The sequence below is a fragment of the Salmo salar genome, chromosome ssa18 (assembly GCF_905237065.1).
Source record: "Salmo salar chromosome ssa18, Ssal_v3.1, whole genome shotgun sequence".
Lineage (NCBI taxonomy): Eukaryota > Metazoa > Chordata > Actinopteri > Salmoniformes > Salmonidae > Salmo > Salmo salar.
The window spans coordinates 779,520-796,511 of record NC_059459.1 but is presented as its reverse complement, the minus strand read 5'-3'; the positions used below and the strand labels follow the sequence as shown (position 1 = coordinate 796,511).

Genomic DNA, 16,992 nt, shown 5'->3' with positions numbered 1-16,992 from the left:
TGTTGGACAAAACCCACTGAGTCGATGATGGCTCCGAAAGCCTTTTGGAGTGGGTCTGTGGACTTTTCCATGTGAATGTTAAAGTCACCAAAAATTAGAATATTATCTGCTATGACTACAAGATCCGATAAGAATTCAGGGAACTCAGTGAGGAACACTGCATATGGCCCAGGAGGCCTGTAAACAGTAGCTATAAAAAGTGAGTGAGTAGGCTGCATAGATTTCATGACTAGAAGCTCAAAAGACGAAAACGTATAAACTAGATGTGGTTAAAAATGACATTATAGTGACATCATCATCTGTATTGCTGCCTGAAACATTCCATGTGGAACTTTTGGAACCTTCTAAAGAATCGAAAGAACATCGTTGTAAAAAACAACGACAAGAAAGAAAATGATTTTGTGTCTCTGAATGCTGGGAGGGAAAGAAAGGAGAGAGAGAAGAGAGGGATGAAGGAAAAGTGAGAGTGTGGTTGATATTTTATTAGGGGGATTGTGGGTAACTATTGTTGTGTCTCCACTCACATTGCCCAGGACACACTTCACCAGACCTCACCAGAAGTAAGACCTAGCTAGATATAAGTGTTAGCAGGATTAGATACAGACTGAGATAAGACATATTTATTCCAGACCAGAAGTAAGACCTAGCTAAATCAAATCAAATGTTATTGGTCACATACAAATGGTTAACAGATGTTCATGTGAGTGTAATGAAATACTTGTGCTTCTAGTTCCAACAGTGCAGTAATATCTAACAAGTAATCTAACAATTCCCCAACAATTAATACACACAAATCTAAAGGGGTGAATGAGAATATGTACATATAAGTATATGGATGAGCGATGGCCGAGCGGCATCGGCAAGGTGCAGTAGATGGTATAAAATACAGTATATACATGTGATATGAGTAATGTAAGATATGTAAATTATTTAAAGTGGCATTGCTTAAAGTGACTAGTGATCCATTTATTAAAGTGTCCAGTGACTGGGTCTCAATACAGTATATACATGTGATATGAGTAATATAAGATTTGTAGACATTATTAAAGTGCCATTATTTAAAGTGGCATAGTTTAAAGTAACTAGTGATTCATTTATTAAAGTGGCCAGTGATTGGGTCTCAATGTTGGCAGCAGCCTCTCTGAGTTAGTGATTGCTGTTTAACAGTCTGATGTCCTGGAGATAGAAGCTGTTTACCAGTCTGATGGTCTGGAGATAGAAGCTGTTTATCAGTCTGATGGTCTGGAGATAGAAGCTGTTTACCAGTCTGATGGTCTGGAGATAGAAGCTGTTTATCAGTCTGATGTCCTGGAGATAGAAGCTGTTTACCAGTCTGATGGTCTGGAGATAGAAGCTGTTTATCAGTCTGATGGTCTGGAGATAGAAGCTGTTTACCAGTCTGATGGTCTGGAGATAGAAGCTGTTTATCTGTCTGATGGCCTGGAGATAGAAGCTGTTTATCAGTCTGATGGTCTGGAGATAGAAGCTGTTTACCAGTCTGATGGTCTGGAGATAGAAGCTGTTTACCAGTCTGATGGCCTTGAGATAGAAGCTGTTTACCAGTCTGATGGTCTGGAGATAGAAGCTGTTTACCAGTCTGATGGTCTGGAGATAGAAGCTGTTTATCAGTCTGATGGTCTGGAGATAGAAGCTGTTTACCAGTCTGATGGTCTGGAGATAGAAGCTGTTTATCTGTCTGATGGCCTGGAGATAGAAGCTGTTTACCAGTCTGATGGTCTGGAGATAGAAGCTGTTTACCAGTCTGATGGTCTGGAGATAGAAGCTGTTTACCAGTCTGATGGTCTGGAGATAGAAGCTGTTTATCAGTCTGATGGCCTGGAGATAGAAGCTGTTTATCAGTCTGATGGCCTGGAGATAGAAGCTGTTTACCAGTCTGATGGCCTGGAGATAGAAGCTGTTTTTCAGTCTGATGGCCTGGAGATAGAAGCTGTTTATCAGTCTGATGGCCTGGAGATAGAAGCTGTTTACCAGTCTGATGTCCTGGAGATAGAAGCTGTTTACCAGTCTGATGGCCTGGAGATAGAAGCTGTTTAACAATCTGATGGCCTGGAGATAGAACCTGTTTCTCAATCTCTCTGTCCCAGCTTTGATGCACCTGTACTGACCTCGCCTTCTGGATGATAGTGGTGTGATAATGTAAGAAATAATACAAAAAAAATACATGTTCAAGGAGGTCAATGTTAGGCTGGAGGTTAGGTATTGTGTCTGTAATTGGGTGTGTATGTATAAAGGAGGTTATTTTTAACAGAGGGACAGACAGCAGAGAGACAGAAGAGAAGAAGAGGTCTTATGTAAGAACTGTGGCATACAGCAGGTCAGCCACCAGGGGGAGACTCGTCGAGGCCTGGTGACAGACAGAGTATACATCACGAGGCCATGGCTCCATCTGCTGGACGTGCCAGGTCTCCACGGGCTCTCCAGCCAGGACTAATTGGGGCTGATTGGGAGCTGGTGAGTAATCAAGGGCGGATTGCTCACCAACTGTACAAGGCCCATAAAGCTGCACACAGGGCGAGTGGAGTGGAGTGGAGTGGAGTGGGGTGGGGTGAGGGTGGGTGGGTGGGGAGGAAAGGAAAGGAAAGGAAAGGAAAGGAAAGGAAAGGAAAGGAAAGACTCCTGTGTTATTGTTGATGGTTGCAGAGGTAAGAAGAGGGAGTTCAGCTTTGTTCCCGACAGGATACAGCCAGACCCGGAGCCCAGAAGACGGTGTCCCGGAGAGGGGAGACCTATCCTTTTATTTTTGATCTATTATTTAAATAAACACCCTTGAAACCGAGCTAAACCTTTTCTGTCCGTGTCTGATATGGGTAAACGTCTGCCACAGAACACACAGTACATTCAGAAAATATTCAGACCCCTTGATCTTTTCCAATATTTTTTACATTACAGCCTTATTCTAAAATGGATTGAATCATTTTCTTTCCTCATCAATCTACCCCCATATACCCATAATGACAAAGGGAGAATGTAGGGTTGGAGAAATATATAGAGGGAGAGTATGAAAGGATAGAGGAGAGGAGGAGACGAGGGTAAAATGTGTAAAAGGAGAGAAATAGATAGAGACAAAAAGAGAGAATGAGAGGGAAAGAGAGAGAGAACAGGATAGAAAGAGATGGGGGAAAGAGAGATGGAATGGGATAGATAGAGATGGGAGAAGAGAGAGAGAACAGGATAGAAAGAGATGGGGGAAGAGAGATGGAACAGGATAGAAAGAGATGGGAGAAGAGAGATGGAACAGGATAGAAAGAGATGGGGAAGAGAGATGGAATGGGATAGATAGAGATGGGAGAAGAGAGAGAGAACAGGATAGAAAGAGATGGGAGAAGAGAGATGGAACAGGATAGAAAGAGATGGGGGAAGAGAGATGGAATGGGATAGATAGAGATGGAGAGAACGGGATAGAGAGAGATGGGGGAAGAGAGAGAGAACGGGATAGAAAGAGATGGGGAAGAGAGAGAGAACAGGATAGAAAGAGATGGGGGAAGAGAGAGAGAACAGGATAGAAAGAGATGGGGAAGAGAGAGAGAACAAGGATAGAAAGAGATGGGGAAGAGAGAGAGAGAACGGGATAGAAAGAGATGGGGAGAAGAGAGAGAGAGAACAGGATAGAAAGAGATGGGGGAAGAGAGAGAGAACAGGATAGAAAGAGATGGGAGAAGAGAGAGAGAACAGGATAGAAAGAGATGGGGGAAGAGAGAGAGAACAGGATAGAAAGAGATGGGAGAAGAGAGAGAGAACAGGATAGAAAGAGATGGGGAAGAGAGAGAGAACAGGATAGATAGAGATGGAGAGAACGGGATAGAAAGAGATGGGAGAAGAGAAAGAACAGGATAGAAAGAGATGGGGGGGAAGAGAGAGAGAACAGGATAGAAAGAGATGGGAGAAGAGAGAGAGAACAGGATAGAAAGAGATGGGGAAGAGAGAGAGAACAGGATAGATAGAGATGGGAGAAGAGAGAGAGAACAGGATAGAAAGAGATGGGAGAAGAGAGAGAGAACTGGATAGAAAGAGATGGGGAAGAGAGAGAGAACAGGATAGATAGAGATGGGGAAGAGAGAGAGAACAGGATAGAAAGAGATGGGAGAAGAGAGAGAGAACTGGATAGAAAGAGATGGGGAAGAGAGAGAGAACAGGATAGAAAGAGATGGGGGAAGAGAGAGAGAACAGGATAGAAAGAGATGGGGAAGAGAGAGAGAACTGGATAGAAAGAGATGGGGGAAGAGAGAGAGAACAGGATAGAAAGAGATGGGGAAGAGAGAGAGAACGGGATAGAAAGAGATGGGGGAAGAGAGATGGAATGGGATAGATAGAGATGGAGAGAACGGGATAGAGAGAGATGGGGGGAAGAGAGAGAGAACGGGATAGAAAGAGATGGGGAAGAGAGAGAGAACAGGATAGAAAGAGATGGGGGAAGAGAGAGAGAACAGGATAGATAGAGATGGAGAGAACGGGATAGAGAGAGATGGGGGGAAGAGAGAGAGAACAGGATGGAAAGAGATGGGGAAGAGAGAGAGAACGGGATAGAAAGAGATGGGGTAGAGAGAGAGAACGGGATAGAAAGAGATGGGGTAGAGAGAGAACAGGATAGAAAGAGATGGGAGAAGAGAAAGAACAGGATAGATAGAGATGGAGAGAACGGGATAGAGAGAGATGGGGGGAAGAGAGAGAACGGAAAGGAAAGAGATGGGGAAGAGAGAGAACGGAAAGGAAAGAGATGGGGAAGAGAGAGAACTGAAAGGAAAGAGATGGGGATGGAAGAGATGGGGGAAGAGAGAGAACAGGATAGAAAGAGATGGTGGGGGGTAACTGTAATCTCAGAGCGATAACCCTTTTTCATTGCAATCCAGTTCAGCGGTCACACACACACAAACACACACACACACAAACACAAACACTGGCTTCAGTGGCATTGGGAAACTGACATTACGCTTTGGAGGGGTCTTTTCTCTCAGCCTCCATTCAAACTGGAAAACTTTATTCCTCTCCTCGGAAACAACACAGACAGACTACTGAAGAGATACAGCAGACAGACTACTGAAGAGATATAGCAGACAGACTACTGAAGAGATACAGCAGACAGACTACTGAAGAGATACAACACAGACAGATCATGTCCACTGACCAAGAACCTGATGGTCACTGTGACATAGCTCCTCTGTGGAGATGGGAGAACCTTCTAGAAGGACAACCATCTCTGCAGCAATCCACCAATCAGGCGATTATGGTAGAGTGGCCAGACGGACGCCACTCCTCAGTAAAAGGCACATAGCAGCTCGCTTAGAGTTTGACAAAAGGCAGGTAAAGGACTCTCAGACCATGAGAAACAAGATTCTCTAGTCTGATGAAACCAAGATTTAACCTCACTAGGGTAGGGGGCACTATTTTCACCTCCGGATGAAAAGCATACCCAAAGTAAACTGCCTGCTACTCAGGCCCAGAAGCTAGGATATACATATAATTAGATCTGGATAGAAAACACTCTAAAGTTTCCAAAACGGTTAACTTCTCAGGGCTACGTGGGACGCTACCGTCCCACCCACGGTTCACACTATTCAACAGCCAGTGAAAAATCAGAGCGCCAAATTCAAAACAACAAAATGTCATAATTCAGAGTTCTCAAACATACGACTACTTTACACCATTTTAAAGATACACTTCTCCTTAATGTAACCTCATTGTCCGATTTCAAAAAGGTTTTACGGCGAAAGCATAAAGTTAGATTATGTTAGGACAGTGAAAACACAAGAAAAACCACACAGCCATTTTCGAAGCAGGAGAGGGGTCACAAAAAACATAAATTCAGCTCAAATTAAGCACTAACCTTTGACGATCTTCATCAGATGACACTCCTAGGACATCATGTTACACAATACATGTATGTTTTGTTCGATAAAGTTCATATTTATATCCAAAAACAGCATTTTACATTGGCGCGTGATGTTCAGAAAATATTTTGCCTCCAATACTGACGGTGAATCAGCACAACAATTTACAAAAATACTCATCATAAATGTTGATAAAATATTAAACTGTTATTCAAAGAATTATAGATGAACATCTCCTTTATGCAGCCGCTGTGACAGATTTCAAAAAAGCTTCACGGGGAAAGCACACTTTGCAATAATCTGAGTACGGCGCTCAGAAAACAACAGCAGGCAATACAGATACCCGCCATTTTGGAGTCATCTAAAATCATAAATAGCATTATAAAATATTCACTTACCTTTGATGATCTTCATCAGAAGGCACTTCCAGGGATCCCAGGTCCACAATAAATGTTGTTTTGTTCAATAAAGTCCATAATTTATGTCCAAATACCTCCTTGTTGTTTGCGCGTTCAGTAAGCTACTCCAAATGTATGGAAGCACGGCCAAAATGTCACGACGAAAAGTCAAAAAAAGTTATATTTACGTTCGTTGAAACATGTCAAACATTGTATAGCATCAATCTTTAGGGCCTTTTTAACTTAAAACTTCAATAATATTCCAACTGGACGATTCCAATGTCTTGAAAAACGTTATGGAACACAGCTACCCCTCACGTGAATGCGCGCCAATGAACTCATGTCATTTACTGAGTGACTAACTTCCAGGTCCTCTTGTTCGGTCTGTGTTCACCGCAAAAGCCTGAAACTAGGTTCTAAAGACTGTTGACATCTAGTGGAACCCTTAGGAAGTGCAAAATGAATAAGTCACTGTGTGTTCGACAGGCAATGACTTGAAAAGACTACAAGCATCAGATTTCCCACTTCCTGGTTGGATTTTTCTCAGGTTTTTGCCTGCCATATGAGTTCTGTTATACTCACAGACATCATTCAAACAGTTTTAGAAACTTCAGAGTGTTTTCTATCCAAATCTACTAATAATATGCATATCCTACGTTCTGAGCCCGAGTAGTAGGCTGTTTAATTTGGGCACCTGATTCATCCAAATTACTCAATACTGCCCCCGGTCCCAGAAAGGTTATAATAATGTCTGTGAGTATAACAGAACTGATATAGCAGGTGAAAACCTGAGAAAAATCCATCCAGGAAGTGGGATTTTTTCATGTTTGTAGTTTTCTATTGAATGCCAATGCAGTATCCATTGACTTAGGACTCAAATTGCACTTCCTATGGCTTCCACTAGATGTCATCAGTCTTTAGAAATTGTTTCAGGCTTGTATTCTGAAAAATGAGGGAGTAAAACCACTTTGAATGAGTGGACCATTCAGAGTCCCAGAGGTTTTTCATGCGAGCGACCGAGAGCACGCCTTTCTTGTTTTCCTTTTATATTGACAAAGCTATTGTCCGGTTGAAATGTTATTGATTATTATGACTAAAAACAACCTGCGGATTGATTATAAACATCGTTTGACATGTTTCTATGAACTTTACTGATACTTTTCGGATTTGTCGTCTGTCTGTTGTGACTGCCTTTGAGCCTGTGGATTACTGAACAAAACGCGCAAACAAAACTGAGGTTTTTGGATATAAAGAGGGACTTTATTGAACAAAACAAACATTTATTGAGTAAATGGGAGTCCTGAGAGTGCAACCATATGAAGATCATCAAAGGTATGTGATTAATTTTACCACTATTTCTGACTTGTGTTACTCCTCTACTTGGCTGGTAACGGTTTGTAATGATTTGTCTGCTGGGCGATGTTCTCAGATAATCACATGGTTTGCTTTCGCCGTAAAGCCTTTTTGAAATCTGACACCGTGGTTGGATTAACAAGAAGTTAATCTTCAAAGCCATAGATAACACTTGTATGTTTTATGAATGTTTGTTATGAGTATTTCTGTTTTTGAATTTGGCGCTCTGCAATTTCAATGGATGTTGGTCAGGTGGGACGGTAGCTAATGAGGTTAACTCTTTGGCCTGAATGCCAAGCGTCACGTCTGGAGGAAACCTGGCACCATCCCTACGGTGAAGCATGGTGGTGGCAGCATCATGCTGTGGGGATATTTTTCAGCGGCAGGGACTGGGAGACTTGTCAGGATCGAGGGAAAGATGAATGGAGCAAAGTACAGAGATCCTTGATGAAAACCTGCTCCAGAGCACTCAGGACCTCAGACTGGGGTGAAGGTTCACCTTCCAACAGGACAACAACCCTTCAGGTGGTTATTTAAAAAATATATATATTTCACCGTTATTTAACCAGGTAGGCCAGTTGAGAACAAGTTCTCATTTACAACTGTGACCTGGCCAAGATAAAGCAAAGCAGTGCAACACAAACAACACAGAGTTACACATGGAATAAACAAATATACAATCAATAATACAGTAGAAAAATATACAGCATGTGCAAATGAGGTAGGATAAGAGAGGTAAGGCAATAAATAGGCCATGGTGGCAAATTAATTACAATATAGCAATTAAACACTGGAATGGTAGATGTGCAGAAGATGAATGTGCAAATTGAGATACTGGGGTGCAAAGGAGCAAAATAAATAAATAAATACAGTTTCTGTACAGCACTTTGAGATATCAGCTGATGTAAGAAGGGCTATATAAATACATTTGATTTGATTTGAGTATGGGGATGAGGTAGATTGGATGGGCTATTTACAGATGAGCTATGTACAGGTGCAGTGATTTCTGAGCTGCTCTGACAGCTGGTGCTTAACCACTCTAATCCCCTAACCCTAACCACCCTAATCCCCTAACCACCCTAATCCCCTAACCCTAACCACCCTAATCCCCCTAACCCTAACACCCTAATCCCCTAACCACCCTAATCCCCTAACCCTAACCACCCTAATCCCCTAACCCTAACACCCTAATCCCCTAACCACCCTAATCCCCCTAACCCTAACCACCCTAATCCCCCTAACCCTAATCACCCTAATCCCCAACCACCCTAATCCCCCTAATCCTAATCACCCTAATCCCCCTAACCCCAACCAAGCTAACACCCTAATCCCCCTAACCCTAATCACCCTAATCCCCCTAACCCTAACCATCCTAACCCTAATCCCCCTAATCCTAACCATCCTAATCCCCCTAACCACCCTAATCCCCCTAATCCTAACCATCCTAATCCCCCAACCACCCTAATCCCCCTAACCCTAACCATCCTAACCCTAATCCCCTAATCCTAACCATCCTAATCCCCTAACCACCCTAATCCCCTAACCCTAACCATCCTAACCCTAATCCCCTAATCCTAACCATCCTAATCCCCCTAACCACCCTAATCCCCCTAACCCTAACCACCCTAATCCCCCTAACCCTAACCATCCTAACCCTAATCCCCTAACCCTAACCATCCTAACCCTAATCCCCCTAATCCCAACCACCCTAATCCCCTAATCCTAACCACCCTAATCCCCCTAATCCTAACCACCCTAATCCCCCTAACCCTAACCATCCTAACCCTAATCCCCTAATCCTAACCATCCTAATCCCCTAACCACCCTAATCCCCCTAACCCTAACCACCCTAATTCCCCTAACCCTAACCATCCTAACCCTAATCCCCTAACCCTAACCATCCTAACCCTAATCCCCCTAATCCTAACCACCCTAATCCCCTAATCCTAACCACCCTAATCCCCTAATCCTAACCACCCAAATTCCCCTAACCCTAACCTCTAGCCGACTCTTCTCTGTATCCATCAATGATGTCGCTCTTGCTGCTGGTGATTCTTTGATCCACCTCTTCGCAGACGACACCATTCTGTATACTTCTGGCCCTTCGTTGGTCACTGTGTTAACTAACCTCCAGATGAGCTTCAATGCCATACAACTCTCCTTCCACGGCCTCCAACTGCTCTTAAATGCAAGTAAAACTAAATGCATGCTCTTCAACCGATCGCTGCCCACATCTGCCCGCCCGTCCGTTCTGACTTAGAATATGTGGACAACTACAAATACCTGGGTGTCTGGTTAGACTGTAAACTCTCCTTCCAGACTCACATTAAACATCTCCAATCCAAAATTAAATCTAGAATCGGCTTCCTATTTCACAACAAAGCCTCCTTCACTCATGCTGCCAAACATACCCTCGTAAAACTGACCATCCTACCGATCCTTGACTTCGGCGATGTCATTTACAAAATAGCCTCCAACACTCTACTCAGAAAATTGGATGCAGTCTATCACAGTGCCATCCGTTTTGTCACCAAAGCCCCATAAACTACACCCAAATTCCCCTACAGATAGCAGATGTTCTGAAAGAGCTGCAAAACCTGGACCTGTACAAATCAGCCGGTCTAGACAATTTGGACCCTCTCTTTCTAAAATTATCCACCGCCATTGTTGCAACCCCTATTACCAGCCTGTTCAACCTCTCTTTTGTATCGTCTGAGATCCCCAAAGATTGAAAAGCTGCCGCGGTCATCCCCCTCTTCAAAGGGGGTGACACTCTAGACCCAAACTGCTACAGACCTATATCCATCCTGCCCTGCCTTTTTAAAGTCTTCAAAAGCCAAGTCAATAAACAGATCACTGACCATTTCGAATCCCACCGTACCTTCTCCGCTATGCAATCTGGTTTCCGAGCCGGTCACGGGTGCACCTCAGCCACGCTCAAGGTCCTAAATGATGTCATAACCTCCAACAATAAAATACAGCACTGTGCAGCCGTCTTCATCGACCTGGCCAAGGCTTTCGACTCTGTCAATCACCGCATTCTTATCGGCAGACTCGACAGCCTTGGTTTCTCAAATGACTGCCTCGCCTGGTTCACCAACTACTTCTCTGATAGAGTTCAGTGTGTCAAATCGGAGGGCCTGTTGTCCGGACCTCTGGCAGTCTCTATGGGGGTGCCACAGGGTTCAATTCTCGGGCCGACTCTTTTCTCTGTATATATCAACGATGTCGCTCTTGCTGCGGGTGATTCCCTGATCCACCTCTACGCAGACGACACCATTCTGAATACTTCTGGCCCTTCTTTGGACACTGTGTAAGTTTTTGGGTTTTATTAATTTATTGCCACTGTACAGCATGATTGTTTCGGGTTTACTAATGCATTAGTTCTATTAGCTATGATGACTATGACATTAGTTTAGCTAATATGGGGACAACGATGTAGGCTGTGTGTAGCGGTTATGATATGGTTTGGCTTGGAAAGGTGTTTTCGTCTGGTCACGTACAGCTGATGTGTTGTGCATTGAAGTCCACAAGCAAAGGGAAAAGGTGAGTGGAGGAGAGTGCATAGTCGCAAGAAGGAATACAACATGGCTGCTATGAAATTGAGCTGTGTTTAAAGGGATGAATTCATTCCGCTGATTCTGTTGAAAACAGGGATAAACATACCTTGAATTTGTCCAATAGAAACTCTCATTTGCAACTGTTGGGCTAATGATTGCACCCTACATCAACTAGATGCAGGCAAAAGAGTGTACATGGTGTTATTGAATGTGTCACTGTCTGTCCATGTGTCACCACTGTCTGTTGCCTCAACATTTTATCTCGATCTGTGTGGACCTACGTTGTAAACTTTCCTTCATAGGCCAGGTTGTATCAACCTCATGATGGATATAGAGAAAATTAGAGTATCATGTAGTAGCCTAAACCTATCGCTGCGACGTTGAACTGGGTAAACGGAATATGAAGGAGAGTCATCCCAATATGCTGTAATAGAAATAAGGCCATGCTCATTAAAAAAAAATGAATCGTCCTCCCTCATCTTAAATGGCACCAACCACCACTGATAGTTAACTGCTTCTTGTTACTATTCTGGCTGAAGTGACTACAGCAGGAGTCAAATAAATCCTGTCCTCCCGACCTCTCCTCTGATTGGTTGATGCTTTCCACCTCTCCTCTACTTTTATTGGTTGATGTGGTTCTATTCAAGGAGGAGGGTGGTGACATGAGAGGAGGGTCCATTGAGGCAAGCTGTTCTGTTAGTTCTCAAGTTTGTTTGCAGAGTTTAACTCCATTAGGAAGGTGAACAAGAGACCAGCAACAACCGAATAACAGAACTTCCACACGAACCTTTAGTTTCAGACCTTTGAGTTGCATGAAATCAGGAGCTTTCACTCAAAACAGCACCGTGTTTCCTCATACACACACACAGAAAGACAGAGACAGACTAACCCTCACCTTGTAGCCGGAAAGGTTGTGTCTTTTCCGGGAGATGAAGATCCAGTTCGCTCCGCTAAACATCCCGCTGGGGAGGAGACTCCAGACAGCTGCTGTGCTGCAGTGGGTTTTCTCTTTCCTGGCGCTAGGTAAGTCTCTCTCTTTCTGTGTTTGTGTGTGTGTGTGTGTGTGTGTGTGTGTGTGTGTGTGTGTGTGTGTGTGTGTGTGTGTGTGTGTGTGTGTGTGTGTGTGTGTGTGTGTGTGTGTGTGTGTGTGTGTGTGTGTGTGTGTGTGTGTGTGTGCGTGTGTGGTGTGTGTGTGTGTGAGAGACAGGGGTTCATTACGCTGATGTTAGTGTGGAACTGCTGTAAAGTTTCGCTACACTCACATTAACATCTGCTAACCATGTGTATGTGACAAATAACATTTGATTTGAAGGGTAAATCAATCCATTTGTTGCTAAATAGAGTAAATAGTCACTGTGATTAGGCTAACTCTGATTAGGCTAACTCTGATTAGGCTAACTCTGATTAGGCTAACTCTGATTAGGCTAACTCTGATTAGGCTAACTCTGATTAGGCTAACTCTGATTAGGCTAACTCTGATTAGGCTAGAGAGAGATTATTTCTCAGCAAAAGTAGGTAACACAAAAGCTTGCACAAATTAATCAATATCTTTATTGACTGTCTGGTCTAAGGTCAGTTTAGTGTCTGTCCCCATGATGGTTAGACTGGTCCTAGATCAGTGGTTAGGACTGGTCCTAGATCAGTGGTTAGGTTAGTGTCTAATGGTTCAGGTTAGGGCTGGGGCAGGGGGATCTGGTCCTAGATCAGTGGTTAGGTTAGTATCTAATGGTTCAGGTTAGGGCTGGGGCAGGGGGATCTGGTCCTAGATCAGTGGTTAGGACTGGGGCAGGGGGATCTGGTCCTAGATCAGTGGTTAGGACTGGTCCTAGATCAGTGGTTAGGTTAGTGTCTAATGGTTCAGGTTAGGGCTGGGGCAGGGGGATCTGGTCCTAGATCAGTGGTTAGGACTGGTCCTAGATCAGTGGTTAGGTTAGTGTCTAATGGTTCAGGTTAGGGCTGGGGCAGGGGGATCTGGTCCTAGATCAGTGGTTAGGTTAGTGTCTAATGGTTCAGGTTAGGACTGGGGCAGGGGGATCTGGTCCTAGATCAGTGGTTAGGTTAGTATCTAATGGTTCAGGTTAGGGCTGGGGCAGGGGGATCTGGTCCTAGATCAGTGGTTAGGTTAGTATAGTGTAATGGAGTGATAATCTAGGAACAGCTTGACATGCCACTAATGGCATCGTGGAAGAGGTTCCTTTTGGTGAACCCACGCTGGTGGCCACGTGTGTTGGTGAGCAGAGGACTGCTGGTGGGAGCCCAGTAAAGGGGGCAGTGGAGAAGCCACGCTGGTGGCCACGTGTGTTGGTGAGCAGAGGACTGCTGGTGGGAGCCCAGTAAAGGGGGCAGTGGAGAAGCCACGCTGGTGGCCACGTGTGTTGGTGAGCAGAGGACTGCTGGTGGGAGCCCAGTAAAGGGGGCAGTGGAGAAGCCACGCTGGTGGCCACGTGTGTTGGTGAGCAGAGGACTGCTGGTGGGAGCCCAGTAAAGGGGGCAGTGGAGAAGCCACGCTGGTGGCCACGTGTGTTGGTGAGCAGAGGACTGCTGGTGGGAGCCCAGTAAAGGGGGCAGTGGAGAAGCCACGCTGGTGGCCACGTGTGTTGGTGAGCAGAGGACTGCTGGTGGGAGCCCAGTAAAGGGGGCAGTGGAGAAGCCACGCTGGTGGCCACGTGTGTTGGTGAGCAGAGGACTGCTGGTGGGAGCCCAGTAAAGGGGGGCAGTGGAGAAGCCACGCTGGTGGCCACGTGTGTTGGTGAGCAGAGGACTGCTGGTGGGAGCCCAGTAAAGGGGGCAGTGGAGAAGCCACGCTGGTGGCCACGTGTGTTGGTGAGCAGAGGACTGCTGGTGGGAGCCCAGTAAACGGGACAGTGGAGAAGCCACGCTGGTGGCCACGTGTGTTGGTGAGCAGAGGACTGCTGGTGGGAGCCCAGTAAACGGGACAGTGGAGAAGCCACGCTGGTGGCCACGTGTGTTGGTGAGCAGAGGACTGCTGGTGGGAGCCCAGTAAACGGGACAGTGGAGAAGCCACGCTGGTGGCCACGTGTGTTGGTGAGCAGAGGACTGCTGGTGGGAGCCCAGTAAACGGGACAGTGGAGAAGCCACGCTGGTGGCCACGTGTGTTGGTGAGCAGAGGACTGCTGGTGGGAGCCCAGTAAAGGGGGCAGTGGAGAAGCCACGCTGTTAGCAGCATTCTTCTATCCATTATAAAAGCTGGAGGTAGTTCAGATTCTATAGAGAGAATTCCAGACTTCCTGTGTTTTCTGGTCCATTTCATTGGCTCTCTCTGGACTCCCTGACCTCTCAATGATCTGATCTGTCTCACCCTCTTCGTCTCACCCTCACCCTCACCCCTCACACTCACCCCTCACACTCACCCTCACCCTCACCCCTCACCCCTCACCCTCACACTCACCCTCACCCCTCACCCTCACACTCACCCCTCACCCTCACCCCTCACACTCACCCCTCACACTCACCCCTCACCCTCACCCCTCACACTCACCCCGCACACTCACCCCTCACACTCACCCCTCACCCCTCACACTCACCCCTCACACTCACCCCTCACACTCACCCCTCACCCTCACCCCTCAGCCCCTCACCCTCACCCCTCACCCCTCACCACTGTCTCCGCTACGTCTCAGCAGTGAAGCGGGGGTCACCTTGGTAGGATAAGGGACAGGGGTACTGTGTATGTGTGTGTAGAGGGCAGTGGGTGAGAGTGCATGGCTGGCTTACGCCCACTTGGCTCTGCTCACACACACACACACACACACACACACACACACACACACACACACACACACACACACACACACAGACATTTACTCTATGCTCTCCTTTACCAACCATGTGAAATTATTCTCCTCCTGCCAACTCCCCCCCAGAGAGTAACAGACCAGTGACATGTCTTCCCTCTCCCCCCCCCCAGAGAGTAACAGACCAGTGACATGTCTTCTCTCTCCCCCCCAGAGAGTAACAGACCAGTGACATGTCTTCCCTCTCTCCCCCCCAGAGAGTAACAGACCAGTGACATGTCTTCTCCCCCCCCCCAGAGAGTAACAGACCAGTGACATGTCTTCTCCCCCCCCAGAGAGTAACAGACCAGTGACATGTCTTCTCTCTCCCCCCAGAGAGTAACAGACCAGTGACATGTCTTCTCTCTCTCCCCCAGAGAGTAACAGACCAGTGACATGTCTTCTCTCTCTCCCCCAGAGAGTAACAGACCAGTGACATGTCTTCTCTCCCCCCCCCCAGAGAGTAACAGACCAGTGACATGTCTTCTCTCTCTCCCCCCAGAGAGTAACAGACCAGTGACATGTCTTCTCTCCCCCCCCAGAGAGTAACAGACCAGTGACATGTCTTCCCTCTCTCTCCCCCAGAGAGTAACAGACCAGTGACATGTCTTCTCTCTCCCCCCCCAGAGAGTAACAGACCAGTGACATGTCTTCTCTCCCCCCCCCAGAGAGTAACAGACCAGTGACATGTCTTCTCTCTCCCCCAGAGAGTAACAGACCAGTGACATGTCTTTTCTCTCTCCCCCCCAGAGAGTAACAGACCAGTGACATGTCTTCTCCCCCCCCCAGAGAGTAACAGACCAGTGACATGTCTTCTCCCCCCCCCAGAGAGTAACAGACCAGTGACATGTCTTCTCTCTCTCCCCCAGAGAGTAACAGACCAGTGACATGTCTTCCCTCTCCCCCCCAGAGAGTAACAGACCAGTGACATGTCTTCTCTCTCTCCCCCCCAGAGTAACAGACCAGTGACATGTCTTCCCTCTCTCCCCCCAGAGAGTAACAGACCAGTGACATGTCTTCTCTCTCTCCCCCCCAGAGAGTAACAGACCAGTGACATGTCTTCCCTCTCCCCCCAGAGAGTAACAGACCAGTGACATGTCTTCTCTCTCCCCCCCAGAGAGTAACAGACCAGTGACATGTCTTCTCCCCCCCAGAGAGTAACAGACCAGTGACATGTCTTCCCTCTCTCCCCCCAGTGACATGTCTTCTCTCTCTCCCCCCCAGAGAGTAACAGACCAGTGACATGTCTTCTCTCCCCCCCAGAGAGTAACAGACCAGTGACATGTCTTCCCTCTCTCCCCCATGTCTTCCCTCTCTCTCCCCCATGTCTTCCCTCTCTCCCCCATGTCTTCCCTCTCTCCCCCATGTCTTCCCTCCTCTCCCCCATGCTCTTCCTCTCTCTCCCCCCCATGTCTTCCCTCTCTCCCCCCCATGTCTTCCCTCTCTCCCCCCATGTCTTCCCTCTCTCTCCCCCCCATGTCTTCCCTCTCTCTCCCCCCATGTCTTCCCTCTCTCTCCCCCATGTCTTCCCTCTCTCTCCCCATGTCTTCCCTCTCTCTCCCCCCATGTCTTCCCTCTCTCCCCCTCTTCCAGTTCCCTCTCTCTCCCCCATGTCTTCCCTCTCTCTCCCCCATGTCTTCCCTCTCTCTCCCCCATGTCTTCCCTCTCTCTCCCCCATGTCTTCCCTCTCTCCCCTCATGTTTTCCCTCTCTCCCCCCATGTCCTCCCTCTCTCCCCCCCAGCCCAGTGTTGTCTAGCAGGCTATGTGTTGCTGTGCGTCTCTGATTGGTGGGTTCTGGCTGCGCTGTATGCTGGTTGGCTGTATCTGGACAGGGACACACCCACCAGTGGGGGTCGGAGGTCAGAGTGGCTTCGGAACTGGAGCGTCTGGAAACACTTCAGAGACTACTTCCCTCTCAACGTAAGACCCTAACCTATAACCCTAACCCTGACCCTGACCCTAACCCTGACCCCTAACCCTAACCCTGACCCTAACCCCTAACCCTGACCCTAACCCTGACCCTGACCCTAACCCTGACCC

General features: G+C 46.8%; 1 protein-coding gene across 1 annotated transcript in view; it reads left to right on the top strand.

The window, feature by feature from the left end:
* Window positions 1-11,826: 11,826 nt before the first annotated feature.
* The window catches only part of LOC106593135 (2-acylglycerol O-acyltransferase 1), a 45,449-nt gene continuing 40,283 nt past the window's right edge, over window positions 11,827-16,992 (top strand). Inside the window, exons 1-2 of the mRNA XM_045700634.1 lie at window positions 11,827-12,180; window positions 16,694-16,872. Of these exons, the coding sequence (XP_045556590.1) occupies window positions 12,087-12,180; window positions 16,694-16,872 (273 nt within the window). The 5' untranslated portion in view covers window positions 11,827-12,086. The remainder of the gene's footprint in view (window positions 12,181-16,693; window positions 16,873-16,992) is intronic.